This window comes from Gymnogyps californianus, chromosome 16, assembly GCF_018139145.2.
Source record: "Gymnogyps californianus isolate 813 chromosome 16, ASM1813914v2, whole genome shotgun sequence".
Classification (NCBI taxonomy): Eukaryota; Metazoa; Chordata; class Aves; order Accipitriformes; family Cathartidae; genus Gymnogyps; species Gymnogyps californianus.
Genome location: NC_059486.1, coordinates 13,581,699 through 13,598,618, shown reverse-complemented (window position 1 = coordinate 13,598,618; position 16,920 = coordinate 13,581,699). Strand labels below are relative to the sequence as shown.

General features: G+C 42.3%; 1 protein-coding gene across 2 annotated transcripts; it reads left to right on the top strand.

Annotated features, from left to right (window-relative positions):
• Positions 1 to 14,825, top strand: ANAPC5 (anaphase promoting complex subunit 5). 2 transcript variants are annotated; one of them, XM_050906638.1, is made up of 17 exons: positions 1 to 204; positions 306 to 385; positions 1,237 to 1,346; positions 1,744 to 1,939; positions 3,185 to 3,251; positions 5,043 to 5,144; positions 6,325 to 6,515; positions 7,445 to 7,526; positions 8,292 to 8,381; positions 9,377 to 9,522; positions 10,003 to 10,138; positions 10,376 to 10,450; positions 11,242 to 11,363; positions 12,544 to 12,651; positions 13,178 to 13,325; positions 13,934 to 14,096; positions 14,498 to 14,825. In XM_050906638.1, exons 1-17 carry the CDS (start codon positions 1 to 3, stop codon positions 14,710 to 14,712), a joined length of 2,235 nt encoding a protein of 744 aa, XP_050762595.1. In that variant the 3' UTR covers positions 14,713 to 14,825. The 2 variants fall into 2 exon arrangements, with proteins under 2 accessions (XP_050762595.1, XP_050762594.1); XM_050906637.1 differs by having other exon boundaries at positions 9,341 to 9,522.
• The last annotated feature ends 2,095 nt before the right edge of the window (positions 14,826 to 16,920 follow it).

Below are 16,920 nucleotides of genomic sequence, written 5' to 3'. Positions count from 1 at the left end.
ATGGCGAGCGTGCACGAGAGCCTCTACTTCAACCCGATGATGACGAACGGCGTGGTGCATGCCAACGTCTTCGGCATCAAGGACTGGGTCACCCCCTACAAGATGGCGCTGCTGGTGCTCCTGAGCGAGCTGGGCCGCGCCGGCGCGCAGCTCGGCCTGCTGGAGCGGCGGCGGCTCAACCGGCTGCTGCTGCCGCTGCTGCAGGTCGGGGACGGGCCTGGCCCTGGCCCTGAGGGGGAGGGAAGGCGACCCCAAGGGGCCGCTTGCGTTGTGGCTCTGTCGCGACATGTCGCTCTCCTCCCCAGGGCCCTGACATGCCGCTGTCGCGACTGCGCAAGGCCATCGAGGAGTCCTGCCCGCACCTGGCCAGCTCCGTGCACATCAGGTGGGCGCCGGGGCCGCGGCCCCCCCCCCCCCGCCCTCAGGACACCCTTAAACCGGGTCCCTGCCATCGAGGGAAGGGGGTGCGGGGAGAGCTGCTGGCGGCCGGGCCCCGGGCCCCGCTGTGGGCTGGTAGCGGAGGGAGGCACGAAGTCGCAGCGAGCCAGGCTTCCCTGCTGCTGGAGGCTAAGGAACTGCTTGCGTTGTTCGGCTAATCCCTTCCCTCTTGTAGCTTCTGTATTGGAAACGTGAAAACACCGCTGCTACAACTAGTGTTTCTGTGAAAGATGATAAAGCTGTTATACATGTGCTCTGCATTATCTATATCTACTCTGATGTCTATTAAGAAGTGCTCTGAAATGTGTAACTATATAGTTTAAAAAGTCATACATTTGGAGCCAAAATGTACTTCTACAGTTTTCTTGTGTCTCATGAATAAGTTCTGAAAGGCAGGCAAAGCGAACATCGAAGCCAACTGTTTTAAAGTTTCTGTGATACAAAAGATCTGTTTTGATATTAGCTAACTCACCAAACAGCAACAGTCTTAAAAATCCGTCTATTTTGGGTTCCTAATTGTTTTGTTAAAAGAATAACAATCTTTTCTAATTGTTCTCTTTATTAAAATAACTGTTTAAAAAGGAAAAAAAACCCCAAACCTGATTATTATTTGGCTTATTATTAATATTTAATATGTTTTGATTTGGCTCATGAGTTTAAAAACCTTCTGGGCCTAATAAATTAGCTACCGCTTGGTTCTGTTTGTGTTTACTCATCTATACCTGAAATAGAAGAATATTTTATTTGATGCATATTATTAATACCCTAAAAAAAATGTGGTTTTCTTTCCCTGTTTAGGTTAAAACTTATGGCAGAAGGAGAACTGAAAGATATGGAACAATTTTTTGATGATCTTTCAGATTCATTTACAGGCGCAGAGCCAGAAGTTCATAAAACAAGTGTAGTAGGTAAGTAATTGTTATCCATAGGCTATATTTGATGTGATATCTATCATTGATGTAATTCACTCAGGATACAGCTTTGTTTTTCTTTTTGGGGAGGTGTAAAGATTGCATAATATGATTTTTCTCTTGCTCAGATGTTTCATATTAACCAATAGTTTTGCGTATTGTGCAGTTCTTACTGATCTTAACAACTTTTCTGTGATCAGAAAAGAGATTTGCCACTAAATTAATACCAGATTTACACCCTGCAAAATTGAGTTTTATCAATTGGTAGCCTGAGATGAGACACTTGAGCGAAATAAAATAATGCGACTCAAGCTTCTGGTTGTTATGATTTCTATGATTTCTCTGAAACAGCAACCTTACAGACAGTTGTCATAACAGATGTTTTCCTTTGCAGGTCTGTTTCTGCGCCATATGATCTTGGCATACAATAAGCTTTCCTTTAGTCAGGTCTATAAACTTTACACTGCACTTCAGCAGTACTTTCAAAATGATGAGAAAAAAAATGGAATTGATGAGAGTGACATGGAACTGACAAATACAGAGGAACTGGAGGGGAAAATGGAGAAAGAAGAACTTGATGTACCTTTAAGGTGATATATTAATATTAAAGTCTTTCCCACTTCTTAAGAGAATTAGTCTTATTTCAGATTACTTCTGTACACATCAGAGTAAACTTAAGCTTTGTCCAGCCCAAGATGCTACTCCTGTTAAACCTTCCAAACTCCACAAGTGCTCGTCTAGGCCCTGTGTGTGTCCTATCACTAATGACTTCAGCTGCGATATTGAGATGTAGTGTACTGTAATCTTGTATTTATTTTTTTTAAAGCCTCATACAGACTGGCAGAGCTGGGTGGCCTCTCCGTTTCCTTGGTGCCACCATGTGGTAACACATGTAAATGGCAACAGTTCTGCTCAGCGTCTCGTAGAAGATGGCAGTACCCCGTTCTCATGCTCACTTAGGGAATTGGAGGCTAAAGGCCAGATGCTGCCCACAGTTTCCTTCTGTACAGCCCACTGCTGAATGACTTCTCTGGTTGTGCTAGTGTGTGATGTGCTAAAGCTGTTGGAGAGGTCACTCGTGCTTCCAACAAGGAAAGATTGATCACTAAGGAAAAGTTAAGCTTAATGTTTTTGGTTTCTCTTTTCGCCCTTCTCCAAATAAAAGAACTCACATCTATTTACATCAAAAATTAGAAGCAAATATTGAGACTTTTCACCTGCTAAAGAGGTGCTCCACTGTAAGAATAATCCTAAAAGCATTTTGTGTATCCATATATTTAAAATGTACTTTCTAAACTGTCTTTATATAAACCTGTGCTTGTGCATGCTCTGCTACAGCATGAGTCAGTTAACAGCTTTTGGAGTCTGGCTGTGTGCTGTAGTTGCTGTCTTCCCATGGAATAAAATTCTATCTGCTCTTGCAGAACAGCTATCTTCTGGAGCGACGTGTGTGGCCAAAGTGCCAGTTCATTTCATTGTGACTATCCTCAGAAGAAAGGAAAAACAGAGCAAAGCCATTTGAATATGTCAGCCCCAAATCTTCTGTCTGCTGTTTTTCTTTGGGTTTTCATGTGTATTTAGGGTAACATTCATATTGACTGTGGTCTCTGCAGGTTGAAGATTGCAGCTAAACTGTGTGAAATCATTTGGATTGCTAACTTGAATGTAGTAGATTTTATTCTTTATTAAGGTGTCTCCTTTTAGTTTCCATTCATGCTTTGAGCTATAATGTGTCATAAAACTTTATAAAGCAAAAGTGTGGAGTGTCTGATAAAATGTATTTCCTTGTATTCTATTTCATTGCCCTTGTTTCTAACCAGAGTGCTTCTCATCAGGGAAGAAGAGATATCTTGCAGTGGGCCTCTTTCCCAGAAACAAGCAGAGTATTTTCTTTCTCAGCAGGTATGTTAACTCTGAATAAAGTTGGGTAAATGATCCATAACATGAATTTCACCTTCAATTTTATCCACAGTGTCAGACGTGATGTTTTCTTGGATCTGTTAAAGATTCGTTGATCTTGCATGTAGTTTCTCAGTATGAGCACTTGGGGCTAAAAGTGTTTTATCTAGACATGTACACCATATGATGATATTTGATTCTGAGAAGGTCACTTCTGTTCTGACTACTCGCCTCAGATTTGATGTCTGTGAAATGTGCAGTTTTGTTGATTATTCCAGCTGGTAAATACAAAATGGAGCAGAAATACACATGGGCACAAATGTCAGTAAATGCACTGCATGCTTACAATAGCTTGCTAAAAAACCGTATAATACTTGATGTTTCATATACATTTTAAAAGTTCAAAGTAACTTCTCAGTCCCATTAGGTTCTTTACTGTTAGGGGTTGTTGAATCCAGTAGCCTGATCATGGCAAGGCTCCTGCAGCTCCATGACCCCCGGTGCCACCAGTATGGAGGCTGAGCATGCTGTCTGTTATCCTATTCCCCTCTCTGGCTGCTGAGGATGAAGGTCCATTAGTGTGAAATATATACACGTGTACGTTCTTGTGTGCGCACGTGCGTGCTCTCTCCCCCCCCCCAGTAACTGGGCTTATACGCTCAGTTTATCACGTAGCTGGCCCCTGGATTGTCTTGTCTCCAGTTGCCTCCAGCAGAAAGACACGACACACATACAGACGCATCTCTCAGTTGACCCAGAGGCCCCACAGTCTCTCCATCAGTTGGCTTGGGACCTCCTGGTTGGCCTGGACTTCTTCCAGTTGCCTCGTTCAGAGAAACATATCTGGCCCAGTCTTATGGCTGTTTCAATATTTGGCTCTCAAGCTGCTTATCCTACTTTCTGCCTAGTCCAGCTTGGTGTTCACCAGTGGTCACCCACTGACACGCATACTCGCTTGCTCTGGTTGCTGGCACCACGGACACACAGGCCTCTGTGACCTGTGGTCCCCACTCCAGTTGCTGGCACCTCGGGCACACAGACCCCTGTGATCTAGCTCCAGTTGCTGGCGCTTCAACCCCATAAACACATGCAGAATAGGGATCCCCTTATCCAGGAGCAGAGTTAGAAATGGGGTTCAATGAGAAGACAAGACAGGCTGCAGTGTTCTGGCGCAAGGTATGGATTTTAACTGCAGTGACATTCTGTTATACTGTGGTTTTTAGCTGGTGTGATTTATGTAGAGTATCTGTTACTGGTGTGCATAATTTTTTTTTCCTCCTAATTAGAGTATTATGGAGGAGTCGGGATGTTTAGGAGGGTTCTGAACTTGGAAGTCTTTTCATTATTCAGTATTCAGTAATGCTTATTCTAGTAACTAGATTATTGTAATTTTTTATTAATTGATCTACTTGCCAATGCAAACTATGGATTTAGTTTTATTTAGTTTCCTGAACTTTTTGGTGAGGAGATATGTGTAATTCCAGTGAGCAATCCATTGTATTAGTTCTTCAAAGAGAAACTTGGACAGAATTCTTTAAGTACCTTTAAACAGTGTTTTGAATAAGCTTTTATTTTACTTGGTCTCTCTGATCTCTGGAAAGTGAATGCTATAATAATAGTATAGAATAAAACTGCCGCTGGTGTTTCAGCGTCGTAGTAGACAGAACTGTTACAAAATCTTCTTTAATGTTCTCTCCAAGCAGATAACAAACTGACAAGCATGTATCAAAATATATTTGTAACCCTGAGGTTTGAGTTACTTATCTTGCTTTCAGTTTTCAATTTTTATTCCAGGCTTCTTTATTGAAGAATGATGAAACAAAGGCCCTTACTCCAGCATCTTTGCAAAAGGAATTGAACAACTTGTTAAAATTTAATCCAGACTTTGCTGAAGCAGTAAGCATCTTTTTCTTCATCCAAAATGGTTGTAAAGGGATTTCTTATCTCTAGGATCGGATTATTTGGGAGTAATTTATTCTATATTGAAATATAAGCAGATGATAAAAATGTGAGCAAGTTGCATGTAAATGTTTAGTAATTCAGACTGAAACTCCTGAAGGTACAGAAACCTTAATTAAGCTAAGTACTTAACCACATGTCTAGCTTTATGCACAGGTATAATCCTCTTAATTTTGGTGGGACTATGTGAGTGCGTTCTTATTGAACTAAATCTAAAACTTATTTCTTTTTACACACTTTTTCCTAAGAAATTTCAGGCCTCATACTCTCATGGTTTAAAAATCAGTATTAAGTGCAATATCTGATTTTGCTTACTGATGTTCACTTTACTTCTGGTGCTTAATAGCAATTTATACTGAAAGCAATAGACAGCTCGCACTGGGAGTTGATTCCAGACCTGTGCTGCGAGCATTTGCCTTGTTCCTCGACAACTTATTCTTGAGCAAGTTCCATGAGTTCGCAGCCAACTCTTTCCTGCCTTACTTTCTAACTCTTCCTCCCAGTAGCCCTGGGCTGAGGCAGACAGGATTTTCCTTGCTCCTATTTGGAGACATACCCTTGAAAGGGCTGCCATAGCAGGGGTTGGACTTCACAACTCCAGAAGTCCTCTCCAGTGTTCTGTTTGTCTGACACAAAGGGTTGTCCTGCCTAGTTTCTCAATGCCAAGAAGAAAATACATAGTTTTAACATCTGCTTTCTATCTGCACGGCATTTGGAAGCAGTGCTCATGCTTCTGAGTATCTTCCTGAGTGCAGACACAGTGGGAGTCATGCCTCCGTTCCCACTCTCGCTTAGCGCATAAATACAGGGATTCTACCTATGTAGAGGTCTCAGTCTGGGTGGGATAATTCTGACAGCCAGATCTTGGCCTATGGGACACCATTTGGAAGATCCTGTTAGGGAAAACAACCAATTTTATCCCAGATTTACAGGAATTCTACGCAAGTAGTGTCAGTATCGCTGCAACTTCTGATGAAGCGCTTTCCTGGCCGTGGAGTATTTCATGGTTGCACTTGTTAGGCAACCTTTCTCAGTAAGAAGATACATAGTAATTATAAACAAAACCTTTGTTTTAATAGTTCTGTACCATTAAAGCTGATTTTGTTTCAATTTTTAGCATTATTTAAGCTACTTAAATAGTCTCAGAGTGCAAGACGTCTTCAGTTCAACACACAGCCTCCTTCATTATTTTGACCGTTTAATTCTCACTGGAGCAGAAAGCAAAAGCAATGGGGATGAAGGTTACGGTCGGAGTCTCAGATACGCTGCTCTGAATCTAGCTGCACTGCACTGTCGGTTTGGCCATTAGTAAGTTAATATATTGTACCGCGCAACTAAAATTCATCTTGTTGCATCTCGTAAGTGCTGATGGATAGACCTTTTGTTCATTCTGAAAATCTGTTCAGGAGAAGAAAGGACTTTCTCTAATTTGATAACGGCTGTAGCTGGGTTGGAATTTTCTTGGAATCTTGATTTGTTTTGGTTTATTTTGACATTTATTTGGTTTCCACGATAACTGAGCCGTCTACAGCAGGGTAAGACTTGACATTTGTCAGTGTCTGGTCGCAACTGTTTCCTAGGTATTTCAGTTCTCAATTGCTACATTTCCATGACCTCAGAAAGGTCAGTGGACATGAATGCCAATTTCCAGCGATATTCTCAAGAAAATGTGGTTGGTTTTCTGTTACATTCAAATCAATGTGGAGCTGATGATCTGGAAGAAGAATAATTAAAAAAAAAAAGCCATCTGAGCTTTTTTTATTTTAAAATGCCATAGGGGTGAGTGTTATTTTATTGATAAAGCTGGCTTACCCATCTCCATATATGGTTTGCATTTATTGACTGCTGCCTGGATGCATCATGTAGAAGGACTGGAGATGGGAAGGACATTTGCAAAAATGAGAGCACAAACATTTTCTACACAGGCAGATACTTAACGTTGCCCCTGTTCAAACAATAACTTGGCACATTGACATGTACAGGGATTGAAAGCCCGCTTAGGGGTTACAGTTGCATTTTTGTAGTGGCTTGCAGATACTGTCTCGCTTCTTATCCTCAAGACCAGAATATATTGCTGAAGTGCTAGGAGGGAAATACAGGCTTTCTCAGCAGTCTATTAAATCAGTTATCTTCTGAGTGCGATATGCATAATTTAGATCAATATTCCTCTGTATTGTAATGCTGTATTTTAAGCACCGTGGAATACTAATATGTTCTCCCTTTTTGTTTGCTGATAGCCAACAGGCTGAACTTGCACTTCAGGAAGCCATCCGAATTGCACAGGAGTCTAACGACCATGTTTGCTTGCAGCACTGCCTGGTAAGATAGCTGTGTTGAAATGGAGGTTAAGTCGCCTTTGTCTCTGTTATCCGAGCCTTTGCTCGGTGAACTGTTGCAGAACTACTCTTACAGTAGTATCTCCTCAAATGCATCAGTAATTTAAATATGACTGTCCAGCAGCGGGGTGACGTTGCTTCTGGCAGATGGGTCACCCAGAGCAACAAACTGTAGGGAGATCATGGGATGGTTTTGTTGCAACTCAGGATTACTTTCTTAAACAGGAGTTGTGACCCCAGAGTACTAAGATCTCAGTACTAAGCTCAAAGTTTAGTCTTATACATTTTAAAGAGACAAAATATTTCATAAACTTCCTCCTTACTGTCTGTTGGATTCTCAAAGTGTAATCAGCCTTCTTTTGAGCAAACAAAAAGGAGGAGGGAAAGACTTAGATTTCTCTGTATTTTATTCTGTAATTAACATTCTTGTTATAATGAATTGGCATCAATGGTATCAAACTCCTGAGATACTGCTTTCCACGGTTAACTGTATAATGGGGTTTCTGTGCATTACTCTGAACCTCCAGCGATGACTGCTGTCAAGCCAGTGTCCCAGCCTAGCTGCACTTTCGATATATTTTGCTGTGCAGCATTTAATAGAAGTTTCCTTAGTAACATATTAATTCTGAAGAGTGGTTTGTATTTCCAGTGGTTTTTTGTGCGTTCTGTGCAAAAAGTAAGAGAAATTAAAAGTGCTGCAGCCATTAGCTATTTGCAATGAGATTTTAACTTTTTTCTTCCTTGCTAGAGCTGGTTGTACATCTTGGAGCAGAAGATATTCGATAGCTGTGTTCTGCTGGAGCACTCTGTAAACAAATCTTTACATTTTGGTTTGCCGGTAAGTCCATTTCATTTATCCTTAACTTTATTCTAGGACAAACACGTGTGGCGAGGAGAGCGTGCATGATAGGGTTTTGGGTTTTGTGGCCGGTCTATTCAAAATATGTAACTGAATTTAAACAAATCTATTTTAACACTCCAAAATCTAGCTGTTTCTACTATTTTTACTCTTCGTATTAACAAACCAGAGTTCGGTTGCTTTAATGCCAGTGCATTATTGCAAGGCTCACTGTTTTTCCTTCTAACTTGTTTGTTTTTCAGGCAGAAAAACTCTCTGTGGCTACTAGCCTGGCCCCATGCACCATTTCGGCCTTAGGCCCGTAGCGCAATCTGCCGGTGCTCAAGGGAGGTTCTTATGCCTCCACCTTCCCTGAAACTCAGTGCTGATGCCTCTGGCAGGGCTTTGACCACATGTTTACTTGTACGGCTCTGTCCCAGCTGTGAAATCTTGCAAGGCAAGCCCTCCCCTTAGATAGTTTTGTGCCCTGAATCTGTTGGCTGTTAACGTTGAGTTCTGTCTTCCCCAAGATCTGCAATCTCTTTAAGAGAATTGTTCTAAAAGGAATTAAACTGCTGATGTTGGGAGGTGAGAGCAGACATGGCCGCTTGGTGGGGAAGGGGATGGAAGGCTCTGTGTTTTCACAGCTGTTCCGTCACTGGAGAAATCCAGGTACAAGTCCCGTCATCCTCTTTAAGACTTCTGTGTGGGGGAGTGGAAATTACCTTTCACATCTAACAAAATGGCATTCACATATGTGTGGGTGTGCATAAGTGGGTATTTAAAGAAATGCCTGGAGCAGTGTTCCTTTGTCTGTGCTGAATAACATCACCTCTTTTTCTTTGGGATTTTTTTCTTAGTTTAGAACTCTTGCTCCAGTGTAATTTGCAAGCATAGTGTACTCTATTGTCTTTCAATGCTGTTAGTTTTTGGGGTTTTTTTCTTTTTTTTCTTCCCAGTACCTTGCTTCCCTGGGAATACAGTCCTTGGTTCAGCAAAGAGCTTTTGCAGGAAAGGCTGCCAACAAACTAATGGATGCCTTAAAAGATTCTGATCTGTTGCACTGGAAACACAGCTTGTCAGAGCTTATTGATATTAGTATAGCACAGAAGACTGCCATTTGGAGATTATACGGCCGCAGGTATTTTGTTTCTTTTGAACTCCTGGGTTAGCTCGCTGTACTTGTTAGCCCATAATGCATTGTGAGTTATTTATATAGGTGTAACAAGTGACTGTGTCTATCCAGTGCACTAAAATAAAGCAATCAGACTGTGATTCAGTACAGGCTGAGTGCAATTATTTCCATTCTCTTGTGTTGCTCTGAAACTCATACTGGAGCAGAGATTGAGTTTCCATTTAGTAGTGGCAAATAGATCGTAAGTTGTTCTTGTGCCCACATTTTCAGCATCTCTGTGCTTAGACTGTGTGCAGCTTTCGGCATGTAGTACTTGATGTGCCTGCATAGTCCAGAGTTCCTGGATAGCAGTTGTTTTACAAGTTTTCGTTCTCCCCCAGGCCCCTGGCTTACCAGAAAATGTAGACTCTTGTCATAACAAGACCATAGATTAAAAATGGTTGTTGTTTGTTGCTTGAAAGCTAAAAGATGTTTCTCTTGCACAAGCACCATGGCACTTCAACAAGCCCAAACATTGCTGAGCATGAACAGTCTGGAGGCTGTGAACGTGGGCGTTCAGCAGAATAACACAGAGTCCTTTGCTGTAGTATTGTGTCACCTGGCTGAGCTGCATGCAGAGCAGGTGAGTTTTATGGCTAGTTGCACAAAATCTCATTTGGGTGAGAGGACGTGTGGGTGTTACTGACAGAGAGGGCGAGACTTGACTTGTGTTTTGTGCTGCCTTTAATGTCTGCGCTGGAGGTGAAGAAAATGCAGGGTTTTTGCTTGGCAAGCTCTTTCCACGAAGGTTGTGTTGAAATCAAGGGGAGTGGTGCTTGCCCCAGTGTACGTTAATCAGAGTGCTGTTTCTGTGTTACAGGGATACTTTGCAGCTGCTTCTGAAATATTGAAACACCTGAAGGAAAGATTCCCTCCCAATAGTCAGCATGCACAGGTAGAATATTTGTAACTTAGCCTGCAAATTATGTAACTATTATACAACAGGATCTGAATTCCCTTGCGTCTGAATTCTCTCCTCTGTATGCCGTGGGCTATACGTTTGCTAATTTCACTTGGCTCATGACCTCACGGGAAGCTGTGCGGCATAAACTTTTCTACAAAGGCATGAAAAAGATGCCTCTGTTGTTTTAAGACTGGTGAGACGTTTACCTCACCATAGCCTCCTAAGGAAAAGCTGTTTAAATAGAAATGTCATTGAGAGAGGAATATACATCTCCTTCATGAGCACATATAGGAATTAAATGCTCTGCATTGATTTGGAGCTTCAAAGTTCTGTTTAATTAGTGCTACTTATTTTGATATATTACAGTTGAGAAATAACTGAGAGAATAGGCCTGTTTCTGTGTGACTCTGGGAAACACATTAACACATGAGTCTATAAGATAGTATTTACATTGAAGTGTTCAAGAGTCCATTAAATATAGTTTGCTCCTTCTCTTTTTTGCTACAGAACAATTCTACTGTTTCAAAGCATTAGTAATGATTTAAAGAGCTTTTTTATTTAAAATGCAGTCAAATAGGTGAGCTTTGGTATTGAAACGTTAATCCAGACCTGAGCATTTCCTTTGAGGACACTAATTTAGTAAATCCGGTAATTGGACAGTGGAGTTAGTTGTGTCTAGACATAAATCTCCACAGGGGAAAATAAAAAGTAATTTCTAACTTGGGATTAAAAAATGAGCAGGCACAACTTCTAAAACTTCTTCCTGGATGTTCTTTGTTTAGCTTTGGATGCTGTTTGATCAGAAGATACAGTTTGAGAGAGCCATGAATGATGGCAGATATCATATAGCAGATTCTCTTGTAGCAGGAATTACAGCACTTAATAGCATTGAAGGCGTATACAGGTAAGAAATCATGAATCTGCGTACGCTTGCAGGTGTGTCCCATGAAGACAGTAAAAAATGTAGCAAAATGATTGCTGGCAGTCACGTGTGCTTACATGTTCTTCCCTTTCCAGAACCAATTACGGTCATGTTGTCTAACCTGTAGTGCTTATTCCATTAGAGTATGTCCTGCAATAATAACTTCTAGTTGTTTCTCTGGACGTTTTAAGAACTGGAATAGCACTGCTGCAGTTGGTGTTATTCTAGAGCTGTAGATCTGTTGTGAGAACACAAAATACTTCTTCAAAATCTGCCGTGCTAACTGTACTCAAACCTAAGCACAAAGCAGAATTTTATGTCAAATAGCTAGGGATCTAAGGCTGACTCTTGACTCTGCTACGGTAAGAGCCTGAGTGTCTTCATCTGTGTCCTGGTTTCTGCATCTACAAAATGGAACAATAGGATTTTTCTCTCACCTTAACGGGTTCTTGTTTCTAAATGAGAATGACATGTTAGAAATAGGTAGAGTTAAAACTTGATATTTGGTGAGTATGAAAAACCGCTTACTGGTAAAAGTAATTTCTTGTTCATTTGCAATGAGGCAAAACACCTAAAAACGTAGCCAATGCCAGTAAGCCGGAAGATCAGTATTCAAGCTGTGGGACCTGATGCTTGGCCTTCTGGAACTGGACTGTTTGTGATTTCCCTGATCTTTAAATATTCTACTCAGTGTCTGGGTTCAGGGCGTTTGTACACATCCCCTGCTGCTGTGTGTTTGTTTCTTATTTCCCTGTTCTCGCTCTTTCCCTGTTGCTCCATATCCTTGTTAGCTCAAGCCAATTTTAGCTACTTTACCTCATACCTGTTTTTCTTACAAATAATTACTTGTGCTTTCTAACTTGCGTGCCCTCCCACTTCTGCTGCCTGTTTGGCCTTTGTTTTTGGCAATCCCTGTTTTCTATCTAAAGCTGTTTTATGAGTTTGATCCTTTCTGCCTGTGAGTTGTCCAGTTGGAATCAGAGATTCTATTTTTTCCCCCTGCCGGCGCGTGTAGCATGCGTACGCGTTGTCAGAATGCCATTCTGCAGTTACAAGAAACAGAGGTCACAAAATAGAGACCCATTCTACTGTGTTCTGAAGAGCAGAATTGTATCTAAAATGTAAAAATACGATCAGTGATGTTTTCTTTCTACCACGGCAGAAAAGCCATTGTATTGAAAGCCCAAAATCAAATGTCAGAGGCACACAAACTTTTGCAGAAATTGTTGATCCACTGCCAGAAAATCAAGAACACGGAGATGGTGATTAGGTAAGAATGTTTCATTTTCAGAGTATTAAAGCCACTTTGCAGCGATTAAAATCAGTCATTTCAATTTGTCTGTGTTCAGACTTCACTAGTCTTCAGATTACCTACTATGATTCGGAGATTACAAAATAATTTTATTTATTAATCGTGGTATGGAGGAATCTTCAAAATATTGTGGATTTGAAACCTAGTCATCTTTAGTATGTAAACTAAAAGGTAGTAAATTTATTTTAAAGTTCCATGAAGACTTACGGAAGAAGGAAACCCTGCATCCAAAATAAATAGGAAATAGAAATGTATGTGTGTAGTTGTACCTTTGTGTTATCTTCAGAGTAGTTACAGTGTTATTTAATCTTTTGTAAGTCGGTGGCATCTCCTCTTAAGGGTGTAATTGAAGTTTATTGTATGTGCGGTAATGTAATTTGTAATAAAATCGATACCATTATGGATGGAATAATTGCTTGGGAAACAAGTGGACCTTTTTCATCAAAAGAAAATGTTTGTAATTCTTTTGCCCTGTTTTGGTTAGCGTACTGCTGTCAATAGCAGAGCTCTACTGGAGATCTTCATGTCATACCATAGCGTTGCCAGTCCTGCTGCAGGCTCTTGCCCTCTCTCGAGAATATGGTCTACAGTACTTGGCTTCTGAAACTGTGCTGAACTTGGCTTTCTCCCAGGTATGTCTGATTTGTGTTCTCACAGGGCTGCAGGGCAACGTTTATTCCGGGGATCTGGATACTGTTTTTACTCCTGTGAGATTTAAGAACGCAACCTTGTCGGAATTAAATTATTGATTCTGAAGAAGTATATTCTAAATGTAAAATCTTTTGAGGAAGCTAATAAAAGTTGAGTTTCATGTGTATCACTAAGACGTGTAGTTATTGCATATAATTAAGCAGGCAAGCATAAATTGGCCCTGCTTTCATTTCTTCAGTTGTTACTTTTTCTGCTAGTATTTTGGCTTTCTAGTAGCACAGCTTGGCATGTGTTTGAATGAAAAATAATGCTTGCGATGGAGTTCAGTTATAGTGTTTATTCTGAGCTGGCAGAGACGTGGTTGTCAGCACTGACTGCAGTGGAGAAGCCATGCCTAATTATTTCAGATGGTAGCTCATTTCTACTAATAAGTTTTGATTTAAAAGAAGATTGTGGGGAAAAAAATTTACATCCTTGTCTGTAGTGCATTGCATTATTAGAAACAGATGTGGCTTATGCTGGTCTTCTCTGAAGAAGCTGCTCTCACCAGTGGATTCCAGTATTAGACCAGCAAATATTTCTCTTTCAGCTGATCCTTGGCATTCCTGAACAAGCCCTGAATATTCTGCACATGGCAATAGAACCTGTCTTGGCCCATGGAGCTGTCCTGGACAAAGGCTGTGCCATGTTCTTGGTGGCCAAATGTCAGGTGGCTTCTGCAGCTTCCGACACTCCACAAAAGAAGATCGAAGGTAGTGTGAAGAGTAATTCTCCTCACTGAAACTGCGCTCAGAAGTTGAGAAGTGCAAACCTGCGTATATATTGGAGTCCTGCTACACGATCACTGTTAAAAAAGTTTAAATGATAGAGCAGGGTGTGTTACCTAGTCATCGGATAGCAAAACCAATCTGGAATTAGTTATTCAACAGATGCAGTGTTTATAATGGAATCTTGTTTATCTGCATACTTTCACACCCGTATTTTGCAGCAAAGGCTGAATAACAGAAACTAGCTGAAAGACCATGTTGCTAAGACACAAATTGTTTTGAAAAGCTGAGGAATTTATAATTGGGCTCCTTAGAATTGAGCCGTATTGCTTGGAGGTTTTATTGTGATGTTATCTTAAATACGACTCTCCCCATTTTTTCCCCAGCTTTGGAATCTGCTATCTTGAATCTAAACGAAGCCAAGACTTACTTTGCCAAAGTGGACTGCAAAGAGCAGCTCAGAGACGTTCTCTACTTCCAAGCCCGGCTGTTCCACACCCTAGGCAAGACCCAGGAAAGGAACAAATGTGCCATGTTGTTCCGTCAGTTGCACCAGGAACTGCCGGCACATGGCGTCCCCTTAATCAATGCCTTCAAGTGATGCATTTAAAGATGAGATTTGTTTGTTTGCCTGGTTTTTTTTACAAATGCCTTTTTATTATGTTCAGTCATCCGTGTTTCAAAATAACTGCCAATAAATCATGGTCTTCTATTGAACAAACTTGCATTTTGTTTGTCACGACTTAAGGGAAAACATAGGTTTCCACCCATTTCACTTTTATTCTGTACTTGAAATTAAGAATAAGAATTGAATGGGGGGGGAAAAGAAAAGACTCTCTTGACTGCATTATAAACACGCTGAGGGGAGTAGCACAGTCACGATGAAATAATATCTGTTCTTAGTAGTGACATTTTCAGAATCAATGCTGGCTTTATGAACACTGGGGTACAAAAAACAGTGGCAAATGTAGGCGAAGCTCCTTTGTGCTCATTTTAAGTGGTATAGAACGGGGAGTCTCATTTAAAACGTGTCCTTGTGTTTAACCTGTCTACAGTTGCTGTTTACTCTGTAGAAACAGATGGTGCTGGCAGAAGGGAAAAAACCCAGGCTTCAGTTGGAGAGGTCTGATGGTGCAAAGTCCCGGCACTGTCGTTACGTGTGTCCTTGTGCAGAGAGCGGCTGAGAAAACTTCTTTAGTTTTTTAGTGCTAAACAAAAGCCCCAGCTCAGCTGAAATGTGTTTATTGTATGTGTTCTCCCATAGGTGCTGCGTATAATTTGACTGCTCTGGTTTTATGGGTGAATAAATGAAGATCACAACTAACTCAATATCCGATACGCTGCTGTTGACTTTAGATTCTCGTTTTGGAAGAGAAATTTCATTTGAGATGTGGTGTGGGATTTCAAGGCAGCTGGGGTTGCGCTTTTGTGAGTGTAAGCCTTTTGTGGGTGAACCTTGGCGACGGGGGTGCCAGTCCTTTCACCTCGTGACTATAGAAAAGCTGAACATCATTAGTGTAAACACTTGGAGATACCCTGCCAGGAAGCGCTAGGTTAAACTGGGGCATTGTTAGCAACGAGAAAGCGAGACCAGACCTAAACCTGGCTCCGCTGGAGCCCTGCCAGGCAAGGCAGGAAGAGAGAAGCTCTAAGATACGGCTGAAACGAGGGTCGTCCAGCGCTAGTTTACGCATCTCGTTAATTAGTGTTGCAGCGTGGCTGTTGGCAGATAATCAGGGCCTTGATTCTAAAACAGCGGCTGGATTTCTAACAGTAAAAAGTAACCCAGGTTCCCACATGGGCTTCACGGGAGCGCTGGGTTTGGTGGCTCGCTCCCTCTCAGCTACCTTATCAGACCTCCATTAACCAGCGCCAAGGAGTTCAATCCATAAAACGTTTGGAGCACCTACTATTTTACAGTAAGTGCACAAACCTGATTTCTAGACTGGTTTTTCAAGATCCTGGTCAAAATCGCAACGTTTATCCATAAAGCTCGCATGGAAGCATGGCTCTACTCTGGGGAGCTCTACCATGTCGAAGCAGTGCCCACAACTGGGTCTCAAAGCAAAATGAGGAAGGGGGTTTGTGCCAGCCGCGGCGTTGGCATCTGCTCAAGGTCGAAGCTGTTGCTTCGTCAAGAGTCGATCAGAAAACTGCAGGTGAGCTCAGTGCGAGAATGGTGCTTGGTGGGAATGTGCTCGATCAGAAAAACCAAATAATTAGCATGGACAAAGCAAGGGAGATGTTTACAAAGGGCTGGTGCCAGCCGGGGAGTTAAAGGCCGTGCCCGTGCGGCTGCGTTGCCTCCGTCCCGGCGCCGCAGAGCTGCAAACCCGAGCGGGAGCTGTGCTGGGCGGCGATGGCCTGGCGGTGGCCGCTGTGACATTTCCAAACAACTGGTTTCTAACATCCCCTTTTAGGTGACGATTTCAGAAGCGTTGGGCAGCCGCTTGGCGAAGGTCCGGGGGAACCGATGCAGGTAACCTGGTTTGGACCCAGTCGACCTCACGCTGGAAATTCTGTGTTTGCACAAGGGCAGAGGGGAGGAAGCCCCGGCCGAGCACCGGGAGGGGCAGCGGCGGGAGGATGCCGTGGTTTATGGCCCTCTGGGCCGCGGGCTGCCCGCAGCGGGGCTCGGTTGCTCCCGGGGCCGCGTCCCGGCGCGGTCGGCGGAGGAGCGGGACCGGCCGGGGCAGCGCGGCTGCATCCCGCGGCTGCGCTGCGAGGTACGGCGGGGTCGCGCAACCCGCGGCCGGAGGAGGAACGAAAATGCTAAAAAAAAAACACCCCCAAAACCCCCCAAAACCCA